The 25770-nt window shown below is 39.7% G+C and overlaps 1 protein-coding gene across 14 annotated transcripts in view; it reads right to left on the reverse strand.

Moving 5' to 3' along the window:
* The window catches only part of plekha7b (pleckstrin homology domain containing, family A member 7b), an 81241-nt gene that overhangs the window by 42708 nt on the left and 12763 nt on the right, over window positions 1-25770 (reverse strand). The window contains exons 4-8 of one of the 14 annotated variants that reach the window (XM_042406713.1): window positions 23390-23528; window positions 22939-23087; window positions 21492-21647; window positions 20129-20282; window positions 19670-19922 (exon numbers count right to left, since the gene is read on the reverse strand). The exons of 7 other annotated variants lie outside the window; for them this stretch is intronic. In XM_042406713.1, coding sequence (XP_042262647.1) covers window positions 19670-19872 — 203 coding nt within the window. In that variant the 5' untranslated portion in view covers window positions 19873-19922; window positions 20129-20282; window positions 21492-21647; window positions 22939-23087; window positions 23390-23528. Of the gene's footprint in view, window positions 1-3019; window positions 3146-16139; window positions 16958-19669; window positions 19954-20128; window positions 20283-21491; window positions 21648-22938; window positions 23088-23389; window positions 23529-25770 lie in introns of those variants that run through there. 6 more of the 14 variants (XM_042406722.1, XM_042406729.1, XM_042406777.1 and 3 more) reach the window with 6 other exon arrangements.

Here is a 25770-nt window from a genome sequence, read left to right on the forward strand (position 1 = left end):
TATACATGAGTGGGCAAGGACACTTAGGCTGCTTCATTCACAGTTTTACAACAAAACAAAACATAATCCCAGTTAATATCTAGTCTCTTATCATGCCACTGATATAGTGTTAACACACTGCCCATATCTACTATGTTCACACACACTATCTTGTAGTATCTGGGTAAATCATCTGTTGTCAAACACAAAGAGATCAACAGCCCTGAATAAACCTTTTGTCTGACACATTGAAGCATAGCCAGGCCAGCCTAATTCAGTGTCATAAATGGATAATGTTTCTTATGCTTTATACAAAAAAAAAGAGATTTAGTCCATTGCTTATCTTTGATATAGTAACCTGACACCCAACCTTATCATCTAACCATCATAACAGGTAAAACGTCAATCCTAGCTTTCCATTAGTTGAGTTTCTCCAAGGATTTACACAAAAACACACTACTGCAGAGATCCTGTAAGGTGTATGGCTACCCAGGATTAGTTAGTTGCCACTGGTACTCAGCATTGCCCTCCATTATCCTCTCAAACTGTGTCACATTCTTTGAGATGCTGCCAGCTTTCTGATCCTTAGTGTACCTATGAAAGCTTTAGAAATATTTGTTCTGTAGTAATATTATACAATCTAATGTTATGAAAGAATTTACTATTATCTAGTAGCAAGGGTGTGTCTGTGTGTGCTCTCTTCTCAAGTGTAACTGGTGAGGAGACAGTTATTTATCTGAAGAGGACAACAGATAAGTGCTGAAGCTTTTCTCCCATTCAGACTGGCTGAAAAACTGGTGACAGTGATTGGGTGAAATAATGTACTGCACTGTAATATAATGCTTTTAAGTCTGGCTTGTGTTAGTGCTGGGTTTTATTCTTCATAAACTCTTCTTATCTTCTCTTATCACCACCATACACATCTATTACAGCAGAAAAAACACAATAGTATTCTTCAACAGAAGCTGGAAAACACTGCACAAGCATGCAATAAAAACAGTAAATACTGTTGTGCAGAAGCAAAATCCACATGCTGTTTTTCCATAAACACGCACACTAGTACAGATAAATTAATAGCTGAGATAATCATGTTGACACTATCCTCACTTAAAGCGTACCAGGGGTAATTAAATGACTATATATCTAGCAGAATCCTCTGAAGGACAGCTGCAAAGTTTCAGCACTACAAAGGTGCAGAATGATACAAACAGAAAGTGGTGCCTCACTGCATCACCATGCAGCAAAGGGAGGGGAGACAAACTGAGCAGGGTGGAAAGATTTATGAGTTGACATTTCAGAAAAGTTCAGAGGGCCTATTGAACAGGAATGATGCTGAACGATTCTGCACACACAAATATGATGTGAGATAAGAACAACATGTAAAATGTACACATACACTCATGTAAAAAAAAAAAAAAAAAAACCTCTTTGGTTACAGTATTTCCACAAACACATGCACACACAGATGCTTGGCCAGGCTTGTTCCCGGTAGCAACTCATAATTTGCTGAGCTGCACTGGGCACAGCACTGCACCAGCATCCCCTGTTAATTGGGAATCTGAATTCTTTGAGGCTTTTGTTTTAGCCGCATTACTTCTGAACTATTTGTCACGGAATTTGCAGCATCCCCAGTTAGTGTACAAACACTGCAGCACAGTAGATGTATTTGTGTGCAGAAATCTAGCTCCCATCAACGCTTGTGACAATGCAGTCCCGAGAGGGAAAATGAACTCCTGCTGCAGATGAGCTATAAAACTGCCTTCTGGATTATGTTCTGTACTGGAGAGATGGCATTGTTTGCAGCACCAGTCAGATGTAGCAGCTTGAATTTAATGTCATAAAGATATTGTGATTTCACATTAACCCTGGACTTCATATAAAACAATATTTGAGATAGTTTTAAGAAAATCTCAAAATAAAAACAGGTTCAGCATTACTTTATTATTACTTTACTTTATTATTCATTTGAATGCAGTCAACTCCACAGCTATCCTAATCAATAACCTGTGTTTCTTGATTCATAAATCTCTTGGATATTATCATATTAAGATGTAAAACATAAAACACTTGAGTTGTCACTCTAATTCATTACAAAAGCAGTTGCAGATGCACAGGTGCACTGAAAATTCTTAATTCAAAGAGACCTCAAGATGGAAGATTTGACAAAATGTGTCCTCACTTCAACATACCAGTACTCATCCTAAGAGGTTCTATGTTAGACACAGATCAAGGTTCAGGAAGTTTTCATTCCAAAATCAGGTTCTGCCACACACTCCTAGCATGTTACTGAGCACTGAACACTAAGCATCACTTCAAATAGCAGATAAAGAAGAGAAAGAATGACTGGCATCTCTCTTTGCAGAGAGCCTCAAGAGGGGATTTCTCAATGTAGCAGGGTTTACATTTACAGTACAAATGTTATCACAATGTAAACAAGATCAGGGCAGCAGCAGATCTTCTATCAAAAACTGGTGTAAAATGGGCATCCTTGGCTATGAAAAAAAAAAACTGAGAACAGATTTCAGTCAAATCTTCGTCTGAGAAATGTGTAGAAACAACAGCACTGCAGCACACATAAAAACATGCTCGCTCTCTCTCTCTCTCTCTCTCTCTCTCTCTCTCTCTCTCTGCTGCCCAAATGCACAACTCTGGAGTACAGGGTTCAGCCCTGGCATGCCATACCAATTTTTTTCCAGCAAAACAAGAGGCTCAGGGTAATCCCTGTCCAACACAAGGGCTGAGTCTTTGCGGCAGGGGCACCAGGGGCAAGGCTTTGTGTTTTGAACACCTCTCCCTCTCTATACACACAGATAGACACACATTGAGGCTTCACACCGCTCCATAACACATAAAACACATGGATATCACCATCTGCTTACAGTCTCAACTACTGTATCTCTTTTCACCACTCCCCCTTTGGAAAAAATCCCAGTGGAGAAAAGTATATCCACTACTAGCACAGACTTCTCTGTTCTTGTGTAAAGACTTCAGCTACTTACTATGCTCTGCTGTATCGTGCGCACAGTGGAGACAGTCTCACCTGCTGCGAGAGAGTGAATCATCGTGAATCAGCTGCTAGACTCGCTGTGTTGCTGCGGGTCATGGAAATCCGCTCGGCGTTATCAGGGCAGGTGGAGGATGCAGAGAGGGTCTCTAGTAGCAGCTGGCATCCGCAAAGAGCAGAGTAAAGTGGAGCCAGGGGGATGAGAGCGGGAGGGGGAGCTGTTTATCTCTACTTTCTCCTGCTCGATCATGCCTGTCTGAGAGTTTCACACCACACTTGCAGAGTGGATGGTAGAGATCCAACTCCCTCCCATCAGGGGAATACCTCAGTTGCTTATCAGATCCTCCTCCCTTTCCATTTTCTACTTCCCTGTCTCCATCTCTCACTCCCTCTTTCCCAGTGTTGAATTTGCTAAGTATTCAAGGAAACAGTAATTTATGTGGCTGCTAGAGGAAATGCTTTACCTCAGTAGTTCTGACAAAAATGTCAAAAGGGTATTTTTTGCTCGGCTCAATCTTTGCCAGTTTCTTAGAGTCAGAGCTTACTAATGTGCTGTCCATATTTCTTCTATAATGTAGCTGTCATATGTCACATAAATGTATTCTAAATCATGTTTCTAAATCACAAGAGTGTACCGCTGGTATCCTCTGAGCGGCAGTATTGCAACAAAGGTATTAAAAACAAGACAGAATGTTGGCAATTGTGCTTTCATCACCCAGTAAGATAACCTTCTTTGATTGGCTTAATCATCCACATTCTACAATAACAATAAGTTGCTCTGTATACACTTTAAAAGTTCACATGAAAAAAAAAAAACTGTGGGTAGTGGAGACGATCTGAAACACACTCACACACCTGCAGCATTCACAGCAGCAGTTCTGCTGTGCAGTAAGTGGACTGATTCTTAAAACTATTCAGATGTCAACAAAATGAGTTCACATTGAACACAAGACAAACAAGAGAGTTGAGTTTTTAATCCATTACCTAGAAATAAACTGTAACTTATAATACTGATAACTTCTTGGGCCCCTTCAAGGGCACCTCAGGGTCATTGGTTACTTTTTGAGGCACTGGTTTAACAGTAACATTGACCTTTGACCTAGGTTAAAAGGGAATTGAAACTAATCCTGTGGAATGTGGGCCGAGGGAGCAGGTGGTACCAACATACTGTAATCCTGTTGTAAATATTGAGAACCAAGGAATGGGGAGCCAAAGGAACACTATGGAGTTCAGAGTTGTAGTTTCTTAGAGGTTTATTACAATCACTACTATGTTAATTCCTCAGCTGATTAACACTAAAGTGATTAATTAAATCTCCATTTATATGATATAGTTAAAAATGACTTTGTGATTTCATTTATGAATATCTATTGCCTTTATTTTTGGTTTCTTTTTTTCCCTACACTTATATAATTTATAGGCACCTTAGTCTAATTCTTACCTTGCAAGGCAGCTGGATTTGTGAGATCACAACATCACGCGAGAATCCATCTTGACAGACTTGAAGTTATGCGCTTGTGTCCAAACCAACCGATGGTTTGGACCAATCAGCATCCTATGAGGATTCTTGTGTGATCTTGTGATCTTGCGAATCCAGCTGCCTCACAAAGTAAGACTGTGATAGATGGTGATAGACAGATGGTTCATCCAATCACCTGTCAAGTATTTTTTCGAAGTGCTTGCCCTTTTCCTAAAAGTTTCCAAGGACGACTTCTCAGATGGTTCTGTGTAACAAACCATCTGGCGCATCAGGTTAGTCTAACTCAGTGACATGTCTCGATTTAATTATATTCAGACAATGTGGGGGGTGGAGTGCCTGTTACTTCTCTGTGGACACGACTTTAAGTTTGGAGATTAAATGATTTGCAAGATCCAATACCATAAGCTAAAAACATAATTATTATTTGGTATAAATTTATTATATGTAATAATATATGCTGCTTTTAAATGCTGAAATTAACTGATTATAATTAACCACTGAAAACTTTAATTCACAGTCACACTTACAGCTAATGCATAAGCTCCACACAGTTATAAGCTATTCATTATGTAACAAACTGAATTTCACATAATAAACATGAAAAAAAACACTTCTTATTGACCACATACACAGACACACAAACATTTAATATGTCAAATTTCTTCTGTGCAAGATGTCGTGACATCAAGACAAATCTTCAAAACTGTACATCCCTATTGAAAAAAACAAGAAGATGAGGGTTGAGTTGACTGGTGAAGAAGAATCTGTGACAACCACAGTAGCTCAACAGAAACTCATTGCAGGAACCAGTGTGATTGTAATAAATGTCATATACTGTAGCAGCTTGCATTTTGCCTTACATTGTGGCTCTGAGTGAAGTAAAACACAAATCAATGTTATGCAATTCTACTAATCACCAGAGAACACACAACAACATCATTTAATTTAGTTGGGCTGCTGACTTCATTTCCAGACCAATTCAATTAGCTGTAATGACTAATGTATCATTAATATCAGCAAGCTGTTAGTGAACAGATGATATACCTCTGCAGAATCCAAAGAATAAGATAAAAACAAAGAAAGGTTTTGGATATGCACACATTACAGGTTAAATGAGATGCCAGGAATACTGAACTCTGTACTGACAGTCATTTCTGTCGCCCCACCCAGGCAGTGTTAATGCGTGACGGAGTGTGACAGGACATTACATCATGAGAGAGAGAGATATCATGGACCTCCAGAAACACCCTGTAGCATGCAGGCCTAGCAGGCAGAATTAATTAAGCCTTAATAACAGTGGCTTGTGCACAGTATCCAGACAGAGAGCCATTAAGGAGATAAGCATTCCGCAGCACAATTTGCACATGTTGACTGACCTTTATCAGTTTCATAGCAGAGCACTGCAGCAGCCTTGCTCAGCTTCATTTCCCACCATTGTGTGGGAATTATCTAGGCAGTCCCATCGCAGAGTTATTGGGAGATTCCACTGTCATTCAGTATGGAAATGAAGGTATCCAACCAAAGACATCTCACTGACTGGCCTTTCACTGTCACTGCACTCATTCACTACTATCATCATCATCAGCATCATCATGGTTTACAACAGCAAGCTGAGTTGACAATGTGACACAGTGATTACAACCCTACTGGAAAACAGTTAAGGCTGATTTGCGGATGGTCGCTCAACACTTTTGATAAGTGTCACTCGAGAAAAATGACGTATTTTCGGCAGAAAAAAGTGTCGCTCGACACTTTCCTTTCATGTCGCGCACCTGGAGAATTTTGTGATGTTGCGGACACCATTATATTTTGTCGCACAATGTGATTAGGTAGTGTTACTAACGTTGTCATGGAGATTGTAGTTTTCACTGAACTTCCTTATTGATATTTTGGTCTGCAACTTTAGATAAATTGCAACAACCTTGTTTAGTTAGTCCCAGTCAGGATGATATAATGTAACTAGAAAATGCAATTTCTGAAGAAATTGCGGTGTGAATGCAGGCTGTTGAAAGGCTGATGCTAAACTGGATTGCTCGCTTTAATTTGGATGAAGAAGCAGCTGAAAGAGCATGAATGAGTTTGAAAAGTGTTTGAAAAATGGGCGGGTCAAATTAGGGAAATCTCATTCAGCGGTGTTGAATATTTTCAAAAAGCATGAATGGGATTTAAAAGTTGAATAAAACTCCTAATGTAAAACCTAATGTATGAAAGATGTGGAACATTTTAAGGTTTGAATGGAGTATGAATCAGTAGAGAAGAAAATGCACAAAAAGCAGGCGAAACAGTATGAATAGTTGGAAAAGTTGGAAAGGGATGAAGGATGCAAAATACAGAGTAAGCAATGAAAGAGTTCAAATGGGAGCTTTAGAGCAAGGACTTAAATGAGCTTAAGTGTACTGAGGAGTTGAGGTTTCCTTTAATTGTCTTTGTTGGAATAAGGATGAAACATCAGCTGAGGTCTAAGACCTGACAAGAGTTGAACTATCAGCACTTTTATTTTGAAAAACTAGGTCCATCTCTACTTTCCTATTAACATACAGTGACCATCGGGAGCTCTTATTTTAAAAAACAAACCTCATTCTGAGCTTCCTGTTAAGATACAGTTACTCTGTGAGGCTTTTATTTTGAAAAAAACAGTCTCACACTGAGTTCCCTGTTAAGATACAGTTATCTTCTGGAACTTTTATTTTGAAAACTAAGCCTGGCTCATCCTTTTATGATAAAGTTACAATCTTGGGCTTTTATTTTGAAAATCAGAAATAACAATGTGTGTGTGAGTGTGCATGCCCGTGTGCATGTGCGTGCAGTGTGTAGACTGAGAATTTAACTGTGGAATTAGCCACAGAAACAGACGTGTGCCAGTTTCTTCTCAGAGACTGAGTAACAGGTTGCTATGGTGACAGTGCCCCCCGTGGCAGGGGTGAGACAAGCACCCACATTCATATCCATTGCCTAAGCCAAAATTAGTCACTGAACAACTTCTTATAACTCAAAAACTAAAAGTCACATAAAAAAAATTCAGTTTGAGCAACCTGAGACTTCACTTACTAATGTAAAAGTCTGAGAAGGGCTAACATTTCATGAAACTTGAATGATGATACAAAAATGTTACAATTAATGTGAGAAAGTCCCAAGTATCATGACCCGTTTAAAGCTTGAATGATGTTTCTAAATGTGAAATGTGGAAGTGAATGTATGAATGATTTGGAAGAGGTTGAAGATTAGTGGTTTTGACTGTTTTTCTAATTGACGTCTGTTATAACTAAGGTTCCAACAAAGATGAATATTTTGAAAAGTTTTAATGGGATTTGAAAGTTGAATAAAACCTTGAATGTATGAAAGATGTGGAACATTTCAACGTTTGAATGAAGTGTGTAGCTGAAAGTATAAATGAGTAAAGCAGAGCTTCCTATAAGCGCTGGCTGCCAGCCAAACTACTCATTTAAGTCCAGCCAGCTACTTTATTACATTAATTTTTGATTCTAATAAAATACTTTTGATTAACAAGTTGCGATTCGCTATGCATGTACAATTACAACCACTAGCCTCCGCTTTAAAATAATGCAAGCATGATGACTGAGAGACGTGCTTATCTGTCTGTATCTGTCCCGCCCCCACATGCTCTAAATGAATGTGTGTGCACTCAGCTGAGAGGTTGTGTCCTGCCAAGTAGAGAGCAGAGAGTTGTCCTCAGTATTTGACAAATATTAGCAAAATAATTGATGACAAAACACATTAAGAAATGCACTGATTGCACAGACAGGGGACATCCTCATTAGATGGGCTTTGAGCATTTAACTTTTTACAGCAGAGCCATCTCTAAGATGCATTGCAAACACTCACTATAACATGCTTTGTCATATGAGGAAAATGTGGGCTATGCCTCAGCCTCACACTATTATTTCACAGTTTAAAATGTCCTACACAGCGTTTGTATTTTTTTCCATTGACCAATTATGCAAACTAATGTCAGATGCCCCAAATCATGTTTTAAAAATAATACATGATGTAATGGAACTTCCTGTAGTAATATATATAATCAAGTATACATGTTTTTCCACATCATACATTTTATCATGGTTTTCATTTTTAGTATCCTGTCATTTTCAGTTATTTTCTCCTGCTTTGTGTGTAACAAAGTGAATGTTCATTCTTAAATCATACCTGCTTATACCTGGCAATAATGTCCTAATTGAGCTGAATAATGTGTTGTCTGAATGAATTTCTACACTGAATAAAGTAGTAGAGTGCCAAAAAGTGGGCATAATAATAATAATAAAAAATGTAGAATAACATATGTTGTGAATGCTTCCAGCTTCCAGCATTCACACCAACTAAACAAGCTGGCTGGAGGATAGTGTCTGGTTACCATAGAGATGACTGAAACCTTTCACCGAAGCAAAAATTGAAAATGTCGCATTACTCTTTAATTTCTCTTGAGCAGCACTTATTAAAAGTGTCAAGCGACCTACCATAAATCAGCCTTTATGCCTCTATGAATGCATATAGTCTAAAATAGCATCAATGAAACAAGAACAGTCTGGTCCAAGCTCTGCTTTTATTGAGCCTGTGGCCATACAGCAAACCACTTAAGCAGCACTGGCAAGTGTGGCAAAGACAGGCCAAAACAGGCCCAATGGAGAGTAGAAACAGGTGCAAAGACTTGCTGTCAGACAGAGGGTTTGGCAGAAATTGAAAGACCTGTCACCCTATTAACATTCAACACACACACACACCCACACACAGTTCTGACACAGCACATTTCATTGCAGTCACAATGGTCCTTTAGGCCATGCTGTTCCAAAACATAAGCAAGGCAACAGCTAATTGCATTGCAGTGAATGCAACAACGGTCTGTGTTGGACCAATAATACAGAATTAGGATGCAAGGAAACGCTACCCCACTCCTCATGTGCACAACTACTTCTGAAACATAAGCACCGCTCTAAGTGAAAACACTGATATTGCTTTTGCTGGTCAGAGGGTTAAAATAAAATCTGTCGCCAAAAGTAGGTGTTTCCCATCAGTCAATTCCCATTTCATGCCTGCTCAGTTGGAAATAATGTCTTTCAAACTGAACTGACACCGAAAAAGACTAATGGATGCTTAAATCCAGTGTGCAAATACAGGCTTCACAAACATAAACTCACATTAACAGCTTGTACACAAGAGGGCAGTCTCTTGGTTGCATTGTTATGAACTTGTTATAAATTGAGAGTGTTCAAGCTGCTGTCTTCAGTCCAAGCATTACAGAAAAAATGGCCTCAGGGAGTGATGGGGACCTACATGACTGTGGGCACATCAGCACTTCCATTGCTCCACTGGCACAAATTTAGCTGACTGATAAATATTTATAAAGTATGATCTGAAGTAATTTATCAAATAAATTGTGGTTTTATAATGCTTCCAACCATGATAATGAAATGACTTCCAAAAGCACTTATCACAGGGATCAATAGAGACAGGGATATGCTGCAACAAAGAAAAAAAAGTTAGGAAGTTTTCTGGAGTGAGCATTACTCTGGAGAATAAATCAATGAAGAGTCCCCTTAACTTTAGGTCAATATTTAATACCACAGATCTGTCCAGCACCTTACTCACTGAATAATGACTAACCCAGGAAACCAGGAGTTGTTTCATCTGTTCATATGTTCTAACAAGAATAGTCAGAATATGAAGTGTGAATATGTGTGTGTGTGTGTGTGTGATAGGGGATGCTAGCCAGGGAAAAAAAAGCCTAAAAGAGATTTGATACTCTTACACACTCAATCTAATTTAAAGTAAGGTAATCCTAATGGATAACTTTATTGGTTTTCAAACCAGGCGTTACTAAAATTTCCCATTATTTATTATTGTGCATACCCAACTTATCAATAGGTTTAGTTTTGAGAAACCAACCGTCTGCTCATTGGGGATTAAACAAATGAGCAACCAAATCAAATCTGATTTCAACAAACAGGAACCTCAGGTTAAATCTAGACATGTCTGTCTATGTTGTATCAATAAGAGAAAACCAAAGAATCCTGCACACTGTCCATCACTTGAACTCACTTCATTAATACAATGTTTCGGTCCTCAGACCTTCATTAGGCAATAACCATACAAACAAGTATGTTCTATGGATAAAAAGGTCCACAACCATGCTTTCTTTGGGTTTTATTATTAGTAGCATTATCAACAGAAGTTCATAAAACCCAAAGCATTGTTTGTGACCATCTTCTAATAGCTCAGTAGATGTCCACAAACCTAATAAATTGGGTGAAAAGGGCTAATCTAAAAGTTGTCATGAGAAGGAGTGGGAAATTGATGTATATATACATAAACATTTGTTATTTTAAACATTGCAGCAGCCTAGTTGGTTTGAAAATCCAAACATTTGATCTGGCTTGGCAATCTCTCAGTGGGGCACTGAGAAGCTCCAGGAGAGAAGATTTTGCAAAGCAAATGATCTCTTTCCAAGACAAAAATACACAATCAGCAAAAACATCACATACCTGACAGTGCAAAAGAGACATGAAACAGTCTCCAAAGAGCATCAGGTTTAATCTCAACTGTAGCCCTTACCTGCACATGGATGTTATCAGTAGAGCTCATCTACTAACAAAACATTTTCTAATAAACAGACATCTTAAAATGTCTAATTAATCAAAGTGATAAGTTGACAGAAAAAAATCAAAATCTCCTCTTTCCAACTCTGGACCAAATGAAAATGAGCTGATGCCTTTTTTCTCTCCCACCACAGTCTCTCCCCCACAGTGATCAGCACATTAATAAGGGAGGTTCAAAGGCACTTTGTTTCCCTTCATCGACACACACAAAGATACAGACACCTCCACAGCGCTGAGTCAACCTTTATCATCATAGGTCTGAGCTGCTCTCACATGAAGAGTGCAAGAACAACAGGAGCCACTTGCCTCAGGAAATCACAGGTTAATAAGAAGTAACATGATGATCCTATGGCCTCCATTCTCATGAGGCTGCATGAGTGATACGCTAGCATTCAACCACAGTAGGTTAGATGTTAATGTAGATAAGTGACTGACACTAAAAGGAGGAATTTGCCCATGAAAGATGAAGCACAGGTAGGTCATCACAGTGTACACCAGCTGCAAAGTGAAAGCAGTGTGTCAGCATTCATCAGGACAAGAGCAACAGCTGTGTGTCCTCTGTTACTGTGCTGTTTACTGACGGAGCAAAGTATGAGCGCTCTTACTGCAATGCACTGTGCATCAATGCGGGATGGATTTACCCATAGTTTTCAAGAATTAAACACTGTATGATTCAGGAATTAATCTGAATTGTAAATTTCCCACAGAGTCTCACATCTATTATATTGCAAGGTTTCCCTTGCTTGCCTATCAGCCACACTGTAGATGTACCACACAGTGTGAGTTTGTCATCAGTTTAAAAGTGTGATGTTAATCTTATTTAGTTTGGTCGCACTTTTTCATAAATATGCTTAGCTGAACTAAGCATATTTGTGATATTAATGTCATCACACCTCACAACTCACGTTTACAAGCAGTGATCCTTAACAAGCTCTACTCACTGAAAACATGAGGGTGCAAATTGGATTAGACAGCGAAGACTATGCTATGGTAGACAGGAGATGACATAGAAAAATTAGAGAGGAGGAACAATAAAGAGAGGTGACTGACGGAAGTTTTAAGATGTGATTTCTCAGCATATTCACATGAGACATTTATGGCCAAGACTGTGACGTAATCATCCTTTTGTTGCCAAGTGGTTAGCTATAGCCATGTCTAAAAAATGCAGCGAGCCCTATTCTGAATTTAAAGGTGGATTTAAAGAACATGAGCTTGTACATAATCATGGGGAGGAAATGTTATTATAATAATGATGCACTATGGTAAAACTGTTATGCTATTAAGTTGTCTGTGTTTGATCATTTTACCTTGTTGAGCCCAAAGGTTCAATTTAACACGTCCCCTAGTAAATCACTAATGAAAAGGAGGCTCTATGCCTTCTCTACTATCAAATGTTTGTAGCAATCAAGCATTGGCAAGCAGCTAATATAGGCATAGCTTGTTGGCTTAGCAGTCCAGGGAAACCAGATCAAGTCTCAGGAAATTATTCCACGTCAAGTAAAAAGGTTATCAGTCCTGATGAAGAAGATCATGACTGACTTGGTCTCTAGTGGAAACCGAGGGAACCCAGGGAGAATGAATGTGGCTACCAACCACCAGTAAGAAGTGCAGGATGGATGATCAGAAATTATCCAGAAGGAATGTAATCAAATACATGTATTTCCATCTCAGCCCCTTGCATCTCTCAAGTAGGCACAGCTCCTTCTCTTCCTGACATACTGGAATGGCTGTCAGGCAGGAGGACATGCTACACTCCAGTTCTCTCACTCTGATGGACCTCTGCATCTTGTGATATGATGCTGTGCTCATTTACTGGTCTAATGAGGTGTGAGACCTTGGTCTTGTCTGAGACTGCTGAAGACATAGACTATCACAACTATAAAAAAAAATGTCCCTTTCAAATCTACTCAAAATAATTAAAACAAATATGAATTATTACATACAGACTTGCAAAGAAGATCAAATTAGCTTATGTTATAACCTGTGACAGTTCACTTTCATCTGTGGCTAAAGAACAATGACCCAGAGCATCTGCTTGATTGTCACACACACTGTATATCAGCAGCTAAACGCAGAGTCCAACCCACATCACAAAGCCAAACACAGCTAATCGCTTAGCTGTGCAATGTAGGACAGAAGGGGATGTGAAGTGCGGGGGAATGTAAAAGCTGAAAATCTCTGGCAGGAGATAGATGAGGGCTTGGACACACAGTGCCGCAGGCAGGAAAAAGAGTGATAGGGAATGTTGCACAGAAAGCTCTGTGGATCTGAAGCTACACAAGACAAAAACACCAAGAGGCCTTAATAGCAGAGAACTACTTACTCTTAAAGCACTAAAAATACTGTCAGACAATCTCCTCCAACAGTATCACCAGTATCTAAAAGCAGTCAGATAGTTTTAATAAAATGGACCAATGAAGAACATTCTTGTGGTGTGAAATGGTGATGACTGATTAAACTTTCATTACATCCTCAAGAAAGATACTTCAGTAGTAATTCATTTGAATTTGACCGACTCACCCTTGAATCCCTTCAGGGATCTCCACCCATGTGTAGGAGGCTTAACTAGCAAAACGATCACTGCACTGTCAGCAGAATAAAAACCAAGAATATTAGAGAGCTTTAGGTTCTGAACAATAACAAAGAAAGAATTAGACAAGATAAAGAAAGGCTGGGGCCCTTACTTCTTCTCCTCAACCTCATTGCCCATATCCACAAGCTCCCATTTGAGTAACTTAGAAACCAAATAAAGGCAGTGAGTCAGCCTGGAGCTGGGATCAAGTCTGGCCAAAAACAGAAAGATGAATTTCCTCCCAAGTCACAGGCACAATGTCAAAATCAAAACCAAGTTAATGACAAGCATTCATCCTGCTGAGGTATCCTTGAGCAAGACACCAACTAGCTTTGGCTTTGAACACAATATGAAAATGAAAAAGATTCTTTCTGCAGTGTCAATGGTTTATCACAAATTACATCATTACAGTACCAAGGGAAATTTATTGAAAAAGTTCAAGAGGCAAAAACTAAAATAAAATAAACACTAAATCCAACATATCAAGTTATCACGTGATTAGATGACATTTTAAATTGCAATATCTCTTCTAGCTGAAACCTGTACTTCTGCTGTGACTAGAGAGCATCTGTGGGAACTTTTCACTGGGAATATTTCACTGTTTTATCATCATATCTCTATGTCTCTGGTGGGAGAAGCAATGATAAATACATGATGCAAAATATCACCAATTAGGAGCACAAGTTAGAAATCTAGCTCCAACATCCCTGTCAAAAATTTAAAACAGCAGAGATCTTCCATTAATATTCATCATGAATTGTAGTAAATGCCTCCGAAATACAGAAACAACACTTAAATTAAAATATTTTATACTTAATAGGTAAAAAGTGATTGTGAATTATGCACATGCTAATATTTGCACATTTGGCTTACAGATTGTTAGGTTGGATTTTGCCATCAGCACAGCCGCTGGTTTTATCAAAGTAAATCAGAGAAATGTAGTCATTAGAATATGCATCAGATTAATTTGTGTGTCAGTAGCACACAAATGTAGTGGTGCAAGATTATTTAGTATTCACAGACATATCCACAGAGTTTTCTACTCATCCTATCAGATTAAATATGTTTCTCGGCCATTTCTCTCTGAAAAATCTGAACTATGAGGAGAGAAGAGGTGAGGAAGCGGAGAGGAGAGGTCTGTGTGAAACAATGGAGATGGTGAGTCGCTGCACAGCTTCTTTGCAATCTTCTGACACGGTACATGAGTACACACATGTGAAGTGCCTACTTATCCTGCTGTTTAGGGCTTTAAGAGAATTTATTGTCAGGCAGCTTATCCTGAATCCTGCAGCAGTTCTGCAGCACAGATGTCAGCCAGAGATGACAGCTTTTGTCTTTAGACTAAAACTATCATTCATTCTCAGTGATCATAAAAAAGTAAAAAGGTTAAGAATGCAGAGTTGCAAAGCAAAAGTAAAAAATAGACAAATCAACCAGGATGATATTTTGGCCTGTAGTAGCTCACTGCAGATACATATCAGTAGTGGTGGATGAAAATTTATATTGGCGGATATATAATTATCAGATTTTGAAAATCTCAAATATCAATATCGGTACTGACCTCAATCCTATATTGTTCAGGCTATAGTAAAGGAACATAAGAGTCAGCTTTTCATTCCTGGTTAAAGACAAGAATACTTCTAATCAATACTCGGAAGGCCCTTTAACGAAAGATTAGACCAAGACAAAGCCCTCACTTCAAAGCAACATGCAGGAGAACAGCTTACCATTCACTAAACTGAGCAGTCAGCATCCATCCTTAAATGAGCCACGTGCACCTTCTAAATATAAAACTATCAAGCTTATCATGAACAGATATAACAAAACAACATGGCCTACCTGCAGGTTCTCAGTGCAATTCCCATACAGCAGCTGTTAGCATGTGCTAAACTAACTCTGAGCATTTTTCTGAGTCTTCCATCTAAAGAGCTGTCTGCTATCACAGGTTCCACAGTACAAAATGAATGATCTGCAGCGCGACTCTGTCTGATTCTGCCAAAGTGAGATGATCTGTCACTCTACGCACACACACTCCGGTGAACACGCACAGACACAAATTGCATATGTTCATGGCCAGATAATCTGTCGGATCTCTGATCCCGATAATCCCGCAACATCAGAAATAAATCAAACATCACAGATAAAGCCCAACTCAAAATTGTGACAGTCTTGACAAAACGAGGCAAAGAGTCTTTGAGATATAAAATGAACCCTAAGCCATGGGTAGGTAGGTATGTAGGTAGATGTGATTATGTCACAACTGTGAGTGTAATGGCACCTGGAGATGTAAAAGCTGCAGGTATGTTATCTAATGAGGGCCAGCACACAAATGAACGTGACAGAGCAGTTTATCCTGTTGTTCTGCTGCTATGGGTGAACTAATGTTTGCCATTTCAGCATATCAATACATGTTCTTGGGAGAATACTTCTGTAAGAGCTGGACCTCAAGGTAATTAATCTGTTAATTTTAATAATCTCAAAAACAGGTGTTCTCACCTATCTCATCTTGAAGACAAATAGGAGACATTAATCCCAGGTCTGGAGGTATGTTAGGACACAGTGTCCTCATGCCCCTCCACCATATACCTGAAATAATGTAAAGAAACAGGTCGGACATAGTTGAATTTCATTGTATCCTTAAGGATTACATTATCTGTACCAGAGTAATCTCTGTTTTCTAATACCATTTCATGAAAGCCATGTCACTTGCCAGTGCTTTTATCCAAAAGCTGAGGGGCAGATAAACAGTCACTGGATCCTCTAACAATCAGATTCAGCTAACCCCCATTGCTGTGAAACATGTCTAAATCCCTTACACAATCACGTCAGAGGCATTATTATTCCATCCCACCTCTGAATACCCCTTCTCTGCCTCACACACACACACACACACACACACAAGCAGGCACACAGGTACATGTAAGAAAACATTGGGGAGCTTTTGTCAGCAAGATGACAACAGAGGAATGTATCAAATTATCCAACTTACTGCTGAAAAATGCACAGTAAAGGATACTAAGAGACAAATCTTTTGTTCAGACTTGATTACATTACTCTTTTGGAATTGTTACAGTTGCAAATCATAAATGATAAAGTCATCACATTTTAGCAAAAACACAGAAGCCACTGTATGAGAGAAATTTGATTAGTCTGGTAGATTTTGCTGCAGAGAATCTTGGCCCTGTGGGTCTCTGAGCTTGTACAGTATGGCGCAGCACACTTAACTGCAGCATATCTGTCATTACAGTATTTGTTTGAGTGTGTACAGTATATTTATACTATGTTATCAGAGGAGGAAGTAAAGACATTTCTGACATCTCATCAAGAAGAGCAAACACCTTCTCCTCTCACTATGCCTTCATGGCAGGACATGCAGACTGAGTCAGCTCTTTCTGTGTGTGGGATATCTGCTCTCTACTAGGAGTTAACTGTGTCCAGACTGGCTCCAGGCATGGAGGGACCTCTCTCCTGCACTTCTCATTAGAGAATATGAGCACACCGCAGAGTGAAAGTGGCCACTGGTCACATTCACACTGGATAGTTACATTACATCTTTACACACAGCTACTCCATGACTGCAGTGCTCAGGCACTACACACAGAGGCCCCAGTGGCCCAAAAATACACATGTATTTTCATGTAAACTGATTTTTTTGAGAATGTCATTGTCTTGTTATATATTGCAGTATAATGGCAGTGAAGATGGCTTCACATCTGCTCTGTGTAAACATACTGTACACAAAGCTATCAAAGCACTGCAGGTTTCTCTCACAATCTGTTCCCTCTAAATTGTCTTCTTATACTCTTGTATTTCCATGTGTCATTGTGCAATACCTGATCGCCATATTGCATCACTGGACATCAAATAATGAAGGGTTATTTTAACATAACGCACAGTGTCACCCAAAACCTGCTCCTCACATCTGTCCCTGTGTTGCTAGAGCCATCACATTATCATTTTATCAAGGCAATTAAACAGATGGATTAAATAAATGAGGTGAGGTTCCACTTGGCTAGCAGAGGGTAACTGAATTTAGAGGCTATTTTTAGATATCTGTATCCTGAGGGTGGGGAGAGCTTGTGGAGACTTTGGAGGCTTATTAAGTCAGGCATCAGTGGAGGAAGGTAGGCCACATCTGGTGAACAGCCCTAAAACTCAATCTGGCCAGCAGAATTTACCAGAACAGTCCCTTCACTGGAATTTCCATCCCACTCACAGAGGCTGATCTAAATCACAAGCTTGGGAATTTAAAAGGTCACAGTTTAATACAGAGAGAATTTACTCCCTTTTCAAATACCTAACCCTTCTGTTGGGTATCATCATTATGTCTATTCTTAGAAAACTTAACTCTCCCTGGGAATGTGCAGCATTTGTGGTTAAGCAGAGGTCACCTCCTTCCTCTGATACTGTCCCCCTGCACCAATTTTCGGTGTGTCATTTTTCAGCCTGAACTTTCCAGCCACTTAAAGTTGCAGTTAAGATGATATGACCTCTATCAGCCGAGCATACAAATGAAGCACCTTGGCTATCGGCCACATTTCACTCCGTGGTCCAGGGATAACATGGGAAGGATGAGCTGGGCTGAGCTGGGCTGGGTGTGACTGGGCGGGACTCAACATGACCGGGTCGAATACAGAACTAAACATCAGATCAGATGTTATTCAACACCCTGAGTAGAACCAGACCAAGCTAAAGCAGAGCCTTACATAATCCATTAAAAACAGACCACCACACAAGACTGGACAAACCCACAAGGCTAATTGATGTTTGTTTAAAATGAGGTTGTGGTTATAAATGTAGCTGTACATTCTGCAGTGAAAATAACATTGATTAAAGCGAGACCAAACTGTCAACCTCTGTTATCTGCTGCTCATAGGTAAAACTTTGTGGTCTGGTGTTTACAGCCCCACTGCCTCTGTGGCTGAGAGCACAGCAGGAGGGCTGACCAATGAGCTAGCACATGCAGGAATGATAAATAGGCTAAGTAACCTTATCGCTGTGGCTGACATCAAGACTCTGACAGAATGATAATAAGCTTGATATCTTGTGCATAGATCAAGGAATGGATTAATGGTCGGATCGACTGTATGTCCTGGTTTTCATGTTCTAGCCCAGTTAAAATTGTTAGCTTTGACTGAAGAGCTGCTTAAAAACGGTAGTTTGCAAGTTCATATACCTGGGGCAGATGGGAAAGTGCATTGCAGAGCATGCAGCTGCAAACTGTACAATTTAGTTTAGCTGGTGAATACCAGAATTCACCTTGATGCACTTATGCTAACATAGCACTGTGGCAATAGTGAGCTTGTACTATGCAAACATACAATTTCAACAAAAAGAGAACTATATAGTCCACCAGTGCATGGAAAAGTGCAATATGCAGAAAATGTGACACTGTATGTGTACGTCTGTATACAGCATATATGTGCATATGTTGGCTGAGCCCTATTAGCATCTGTGTTTAGGATTGAGGAGCGAGCCCATGTAAACAAGTACATTCCTATGACGAGTATATCTCTTGCTCAGTGAAACAACCAACGGGGGTGGGGGGGACTGCATCAAACCTCCACTGTAGTCTAATCTATAGAGACCCCGTATTAACCATGTTTATAGAAGAGCATCATAATTAGCCTGAGAGCTCACAATCCTGCTGACATCAACACAGCGGTCAGTGACCTGTGATTATGAGGCACTGCGGTGAGCATCTCTCGCTTTGTCCCTCTGTCTTTCTATCCCTATAAAGGCTGCTTCATTAGCGCACACTGATAGGAGCACTTCCCAAAGGCATTACAAATGGTTGTTTTGCCTTTTCAAAACAGCCAGCTGCCTTCTCTGCCACAAACACAGATGACAGACAGTTCTCAGCATGCATGTAAATTCTCCCTTCTGCCCTTATACTTTGTACAAACACTTAACAGCATGCAATCCAAAGCACTTTATCTCCTCCAGCTGCTGGTACGCTTGAGCAGAGATGCTTCAGCTAGCCATACAATCCCACATATGTATTGGGAAGAGGCAGCGATACACACCTGTGAGTCGCACGATACACTTGCTGCCTCTTGTAAGGGAAGTGTAAGGACTGTCCTGGTTGGCCCAACATGTTAGCCGCAGGTCTGTGATTTGCTGTGCTCCGCTGTGCTCTTCTCAGTGGTGACTGTGTGTGTGTACTCCTCTCAGCTGGTAGTACCGCTGTTGCTGACGTCCTCTGCTGAGCACCGTGGCGTTGATTCATTCAAAACATCCTCCTTCCCACTTCTCCTGTGTTATGCTGCCGAGGTGGAGCTAAAAATACATGCAGTCAGTGGACTGTCTCCTGTCTCCGAGAGCGTTAGGCTTGTGATGGGTATTATTAAGGCCAGCCAACCTCACCAATACATCATGTAAGAAGCCCCAAAGCACCAAGTAAAACCACAGGTACAAAGCATTAGCCATAGCCCATATAATCATATTCTCTTCTCTCCCTGTAGTGGTACTCTTTCTCTCCTCACCTCTCCTCTGCTTTCTTCTAATGTATGCGTTCCTCAGCAGTGCTGTGCCGTCAGAGCACTTCCCTGAACTGGACGCCCTCTCTGCTCCATTCTCTCTGCAGTCATGCAGGCAATGCACAGCATGCACAGCGAGAAAGGAAGAGTGAGGTAATTACTGTAGTGAGTAAGGAAAAAAAAGAGAAAAAGATGAGGGAGTGACGATGGGAAGGTGAGAGAAAGTGTTGCAACTTCACTTTATGTAATATTAGATAAGTATATGCTTTGTGCTAATATTCTCATTCTACTATTTAGTCATTAAGCGTGTAAGATATTTTCATACCGTTTTGCACCAACTGAAGATGATAAAACGTAAGCACCCAAGAGTGTAATTACAGAACATAAACTGTCAATTTCAAATTTTAAAACTTTATTAATATTTACTAAAATTTGTCTTTCAAGGATAGTTTTTTTTAGCTGCCCCAGTGGCATGACACTTTATGGCAATATCAGTCAGTCAGTCAGTCCAGATTGAAATATCTCAACTATTAGAGGGACTGTCATGAAATTTTCTTCCCCCAAACTGATGGTCCCCAGAAGATGAATCCAAATGATTTTGGTGATCCCCTGACTGTCACTGAGTGACACCTAGTTCAATAATGAAACGTTTGATGGTTGATTTCATTATTGATGGATTGGCAGAACATTTTGGACAGATGTTCATGGTTCTCCTAATATCCTGTCCTCTTGTCCTAATGACTATGGGGATCCCCTGACTGTCATTGAGTGACACTTAGTTCAGTAATTGAACTTTTAATGATTTATTTAATTATTGATGGACTGGCAGAACATTTTGAACAGATGTTCATGGTTCTCCTAATATCCTGTCCTCCTATCCTAATCATCTCCTAACTTTTACTTTTCCTTTATTGTCACAATGAGGTTGACATTTCTGCTTTTGAGCAAAATATCTCAACAATTTTAACTTAAATCTTAACTTTTCATCTCATGCTATCAGCGGGTCAATTTTTTAAAACCTGCAAAACATGCAATATTTATAAGTTTCCCATCAGCCTCAGCTGTATTTAGTTTTTAGTGCTAATTAGAAAATATTGGTATACTAACATGCTAAATTAAGATGGTAAACATTGTAGCTGCTAAACATCAGCAAGTTAGCATTGAGTCCCAATTGGGAAGATGTGATTCATGGGAAGAGAAATGGAAGTCAAGACTGGGCTGTGACCCAACAGCTGCAGAGACTGATGACTATGCCATGCTACAAATGCCTGCTATCAGCTAATAAAGAGAGTGGGGGGTACATGTGAAAAATGCTTTTTGCACCAGCTGAGGACTCGGAAAGTCATCTCACACATTAAACTGACAGTACCTGCACACACACACACATGCACCAAATTGCAGGTAATGCATCCAGCTGCTGTTGTCCTCGTCCCCTGAGTTTCATCCTCTGCTGCTCTTTCTCATCGATCTATGCTCTCCTTCACATCTCGTTAGCATACCCCAGGAGTCGAAGAAGGCACTCACACTGCAAGGAAAGACCTCTTCAACATGATGAGATGATACAAGGCAGTCTGACAGATCTCTGGCTCTAACCTGCACCGATGGTCATTTGCATCGTGCATTAGACCTCCGTTAATTAATTTATGGGAAAAACTGCAACATCGCATGCCATTCAAACGTAAAACAACCATATACTGGGGAATGACTAAACTGCTGGAAAGCAAAACGGTTTCAGAGTGTCTGCAGTATACAGTGTACTGTAAATTAACCTGGCAGAGACAGTTGTGCAATACTAAAAAGATGATCAACACATGAAAACGGCATCACTAAAACACACACGGCCTACAGCATGACCTTCAATACACAGTACTCTATGTCCACAACTGGACTGAACAAATAATCTCAATGGGATGTGACTGATATATAGAAATGTTCTTTTTTATCACATTTCTATGATAGAGGTATACATTCATATGGTATGTTGAAATTCATATTTATATTATTTGTAGAGTTGTAATAACTGATCTTTTTTTTTTTGGCCTCTTCAGGGCACAAGTTGTGAACAGAGCACTGATGTATCATCACCTTTTAAGTTACTATAGTGAACTTGTTAGTAAACGCTTGCTTTTTTAAAAATACATCCAACAGTTAAGCAGCAACATTATCATTCATTTGGATTTCAGTTTCTTGTCACCTGGTGAATGTAAGTCCAATATTTACTCTCCTTTAGCTCTGGTTTGGTCTCTATCAACTCCTGAGGGAAATAGCTGGCTCTATAGCTGCTAGCTGCTCCACTATGTTCACCAGCTAGACACTTGCTGTGTCTGTTTGTCATTTGTTACTGAGCACGTGGTGTACAGTCAAGTTTTTGGAGCTTGTGACATCACAACGTAATGAGAGCGGTGAGAGTGAACCAAAACAGTACATTTTTGGGCCAGAGAGCTAAACAATAAGCTGAAACTTGCTATAAAGCTTCGTAAAGCCGAGGGGAGCTGCTGAGTCGGGTGACACTTCTCACAATAAACTATAATTTGATACATTGTTGTTATAAAAATATTGATTATAGCTGCTTTGAGTATTTAGAAGTAAAAAAAAACTAATATATAAAAATGTTAAGGACTGAAATATCCTACTTTGAATGCATACAAAAGGCCATATACATAATGAATGAAACAGCATTTAAACAAATAGAAATCTAATTTGTAATCGTTTTAAAAGATTAAACTAAATGGCTGCCTTCTTCTTGTAAAGGCGTATTCCCTGTATGTATCTGATAACCTCAGAGTAGTCATACGTGTTGATACATTGCTACTCACCAGTAAATGATCAGAGGTGGAAAGCAGTAAATCCAATTCAAAAGCTTCAAACATCCAATTCTGTCCTAAGCTTGAAGACGGACAGTAAGTAGAGTCCTTTGCTGTTCTCTTGTTTTAACACAGTGCACAGTGCTATGCAGGTAGGTGTGCTAGAGAGGGCACAAAGAGCAGTGTCAGATAGGAATATAACTGCTGTTTCAGCCCTCTCTCTCTACTCTCGATCACTGCAAGTAACACTGCCAGCACTTGCAGTACATAGCTCTAGTGAGCCTCCACAGGGAAGAATAAAATGGTAACGCTCCATTGTTCAGTCCTTATGTAAAAAAATGAAGGGGGAGGAAAGGGGAAGGGTCTGACTTGCTTAGAAACTCTGGAGCCACCAATCTTTTTGGTTACCACAGGTGAGCAGTTATCACTTCAACGCGTTGTCCGGTCAACGTAAAGTGCTGACCTTGGTCTCTGACTGCAACCAGAGCCTTCCGTCTCACCCTGAGCCCTCTTTATCAGATCACATCCCAGTCAGCCAGGGAGACAGGGATGGAGGATGGAGGATGGAGGACAGACTACAGCTGAGTAGCTGGCTCAGGGTGCTGCAGTGCCAGGTCAATAATCCACAGACAGACATATAGATAAGAGCAGAGGGCTGGATGAGGGTGGTCGATACATCAAACGGACCTGCCACTTTTATCATCCTGACTGTTGGAAAACAGAATGAAGCTACCGGCTATAACAACACTGTCTCAATAAAATTAATCCTTTCTATGATACTTCCTGATCTGTTGTGTTAGCAAACCAGATACCAAAAAATATACCACAGGTGTAATGTTGATATACTAAAACTGCTCAGACAGACAGACAGCCTGAAGATACTGTCAGTATCTATTCAATACAGAACTCATGAACACAGGATTTTTTTGTCAAATACAAGAAACAGAATATTCATATAACTCAAACTCAGTTATAAAGTTACCTTTTTTTGAATAAACATAATTCAATTTCAGCACTGTAAGCACAATCCTACACAATAAGAAAGATTTCAGTGGCAAAAACAAAAATAAAAAATTAAAAAACAAAGAAGTATGAAATGGCATCAAACTGTCAAATGGACAAAGAAAGACTCAGCAGCAATATCTAGTGGCTACATAGAGAACAGCATTACACAGCAAAACCATACTGTACATGCTCTTTTATCAGTCAATGATTTACTGACAGGTGAATTTGTCGATAATCTACATTATCACACTTCTTACAGTTCAACATCATTTGCTGCACAAAACAAATTCAAGCTTTTCTCATAACGAACTCCAGAGAGTGGCTGGAGGAGACAACTGATCACAGTGGTCAGAAATGATCAGATCGTGAATATTTAGAAAAGAATAAAGAGAGAATTCACTGGATCATGAAAAAGGAATTAGGCTTGCATCTCTGCTGCACTAAGCAAATTAAATTGGATTGGTTTGCGGGAACTCACACAGCCGCGTGGTCAATGTGTTCAATAAATGCTGCAGTGAGTGAAATTGCCCAAACCACCAGATCTGCTCTCGCTAGCACTGGCCAGGAGCGCCTTTTCATTTATCTTTTTCACACTCGATAATCCATTAATGGGAAAAGCAATATTTAATCAAGTAATCCACAATGAGAAACATTTTTTCACAGCTCTTATAGTCAATCTGCTGCTTAACATAAGCTTATTGAAATGTTAGATTATTCAGACTTCAGATGACACCATTAAAGAATATATAGAATAAAACACCGCAAAGCCAGATTATTGCTGACAAATTCGTATAGGTCATCAAGGTGGAATATTGAGTAACAGTTGGGAGTAGGGAGGAGAATTTTAATGCGTATTGATCCCAAACATATAATTCATTTTCAAACATGGCACCATTTCCGTCTCTCACCAGACAATAGGACACAGTTCAAAGTTCATGGTTCAAGGTCATGTTGTGTTTAACAAGTTTTCTTGGATGTTTTATGATTTCCTGCTTCAAAGCTGCAGTGCGGGACTTTTGTCTCCCCCTTCTGGCAGCGAGAGTAAAGGGGGGCGCTCGGCCGTGATTGCCTGACATAGGAATGCAGGTCTCATGTGCACCCTGAATGACAGGCACACAGAGGGGGCAGGTAAAAACAGATATGTTGTGACGGTCCACCGGCCCAAAAATGTATGTTTTGATGGCCCACTGGCCCACCAGAATTTGTTAGTATGCCACATGGCCAGCACACCACTGGCCATAACCTACTGCAGTTGTAAAATGGTGGATAACTTGTTTTTGAGCGTTACACAAACCTCACGAAATGACTTGTTTCGCTATCAGAATTTGACCCATTCGGTCCGATAACATTTGGAAAGTCTAGAAGCTGTACGATTAATGGCCAGCGTAGGAATGTGGTGTTCAATTTAAAAATTCCTTATACTGTGAAATACAGAGAGATTTAGCTGGCAGTGACAGGTTTAATCAGCATCGTGTGAAATTGTTTGGCAAAGGCTTCAATGTGACGGACATGTAAATATTGCAGGTTTAACCTGATTTCTTAAAATAACAGATATCTTTCTTACAACAACCCCATAAATTGAGCATATGGTTCATTCTAGTTACATGGAAACTAGTTACACAAAAAATCTCAACTCAAGGTCCACTTACTAGCTTTTTCCCGAGCTTTTGGAGACCATGAGATGCCATTGAAAGCTCCGGAAAAAGTTAATAGGTGGACTTTGAGTTACAATTTTTTTGTCAGATAGAAAAAGTTTCAGTTTCAGCTTTATATGGGTAGCATGTATGCAATAGTTTCAGCAATTGCTTAGTAGCAGTTTCACAGTTGCACTGAGTAAAA

The sequence above is a fragment of the Thunnus maccoyii genome, chromosome 1 (genome assembly GCF_910596095.1).
Source record: "Thunnus maccoyii chromosome 1, fThuMac1.1, whole genome shotgun sequence".
Lineage (NCBI taxonomy): Eukaryota > Metazoa > Chordata > Actinopteri > Scombriformes > Scombridae > Thunnus > Thunnus maccoyii.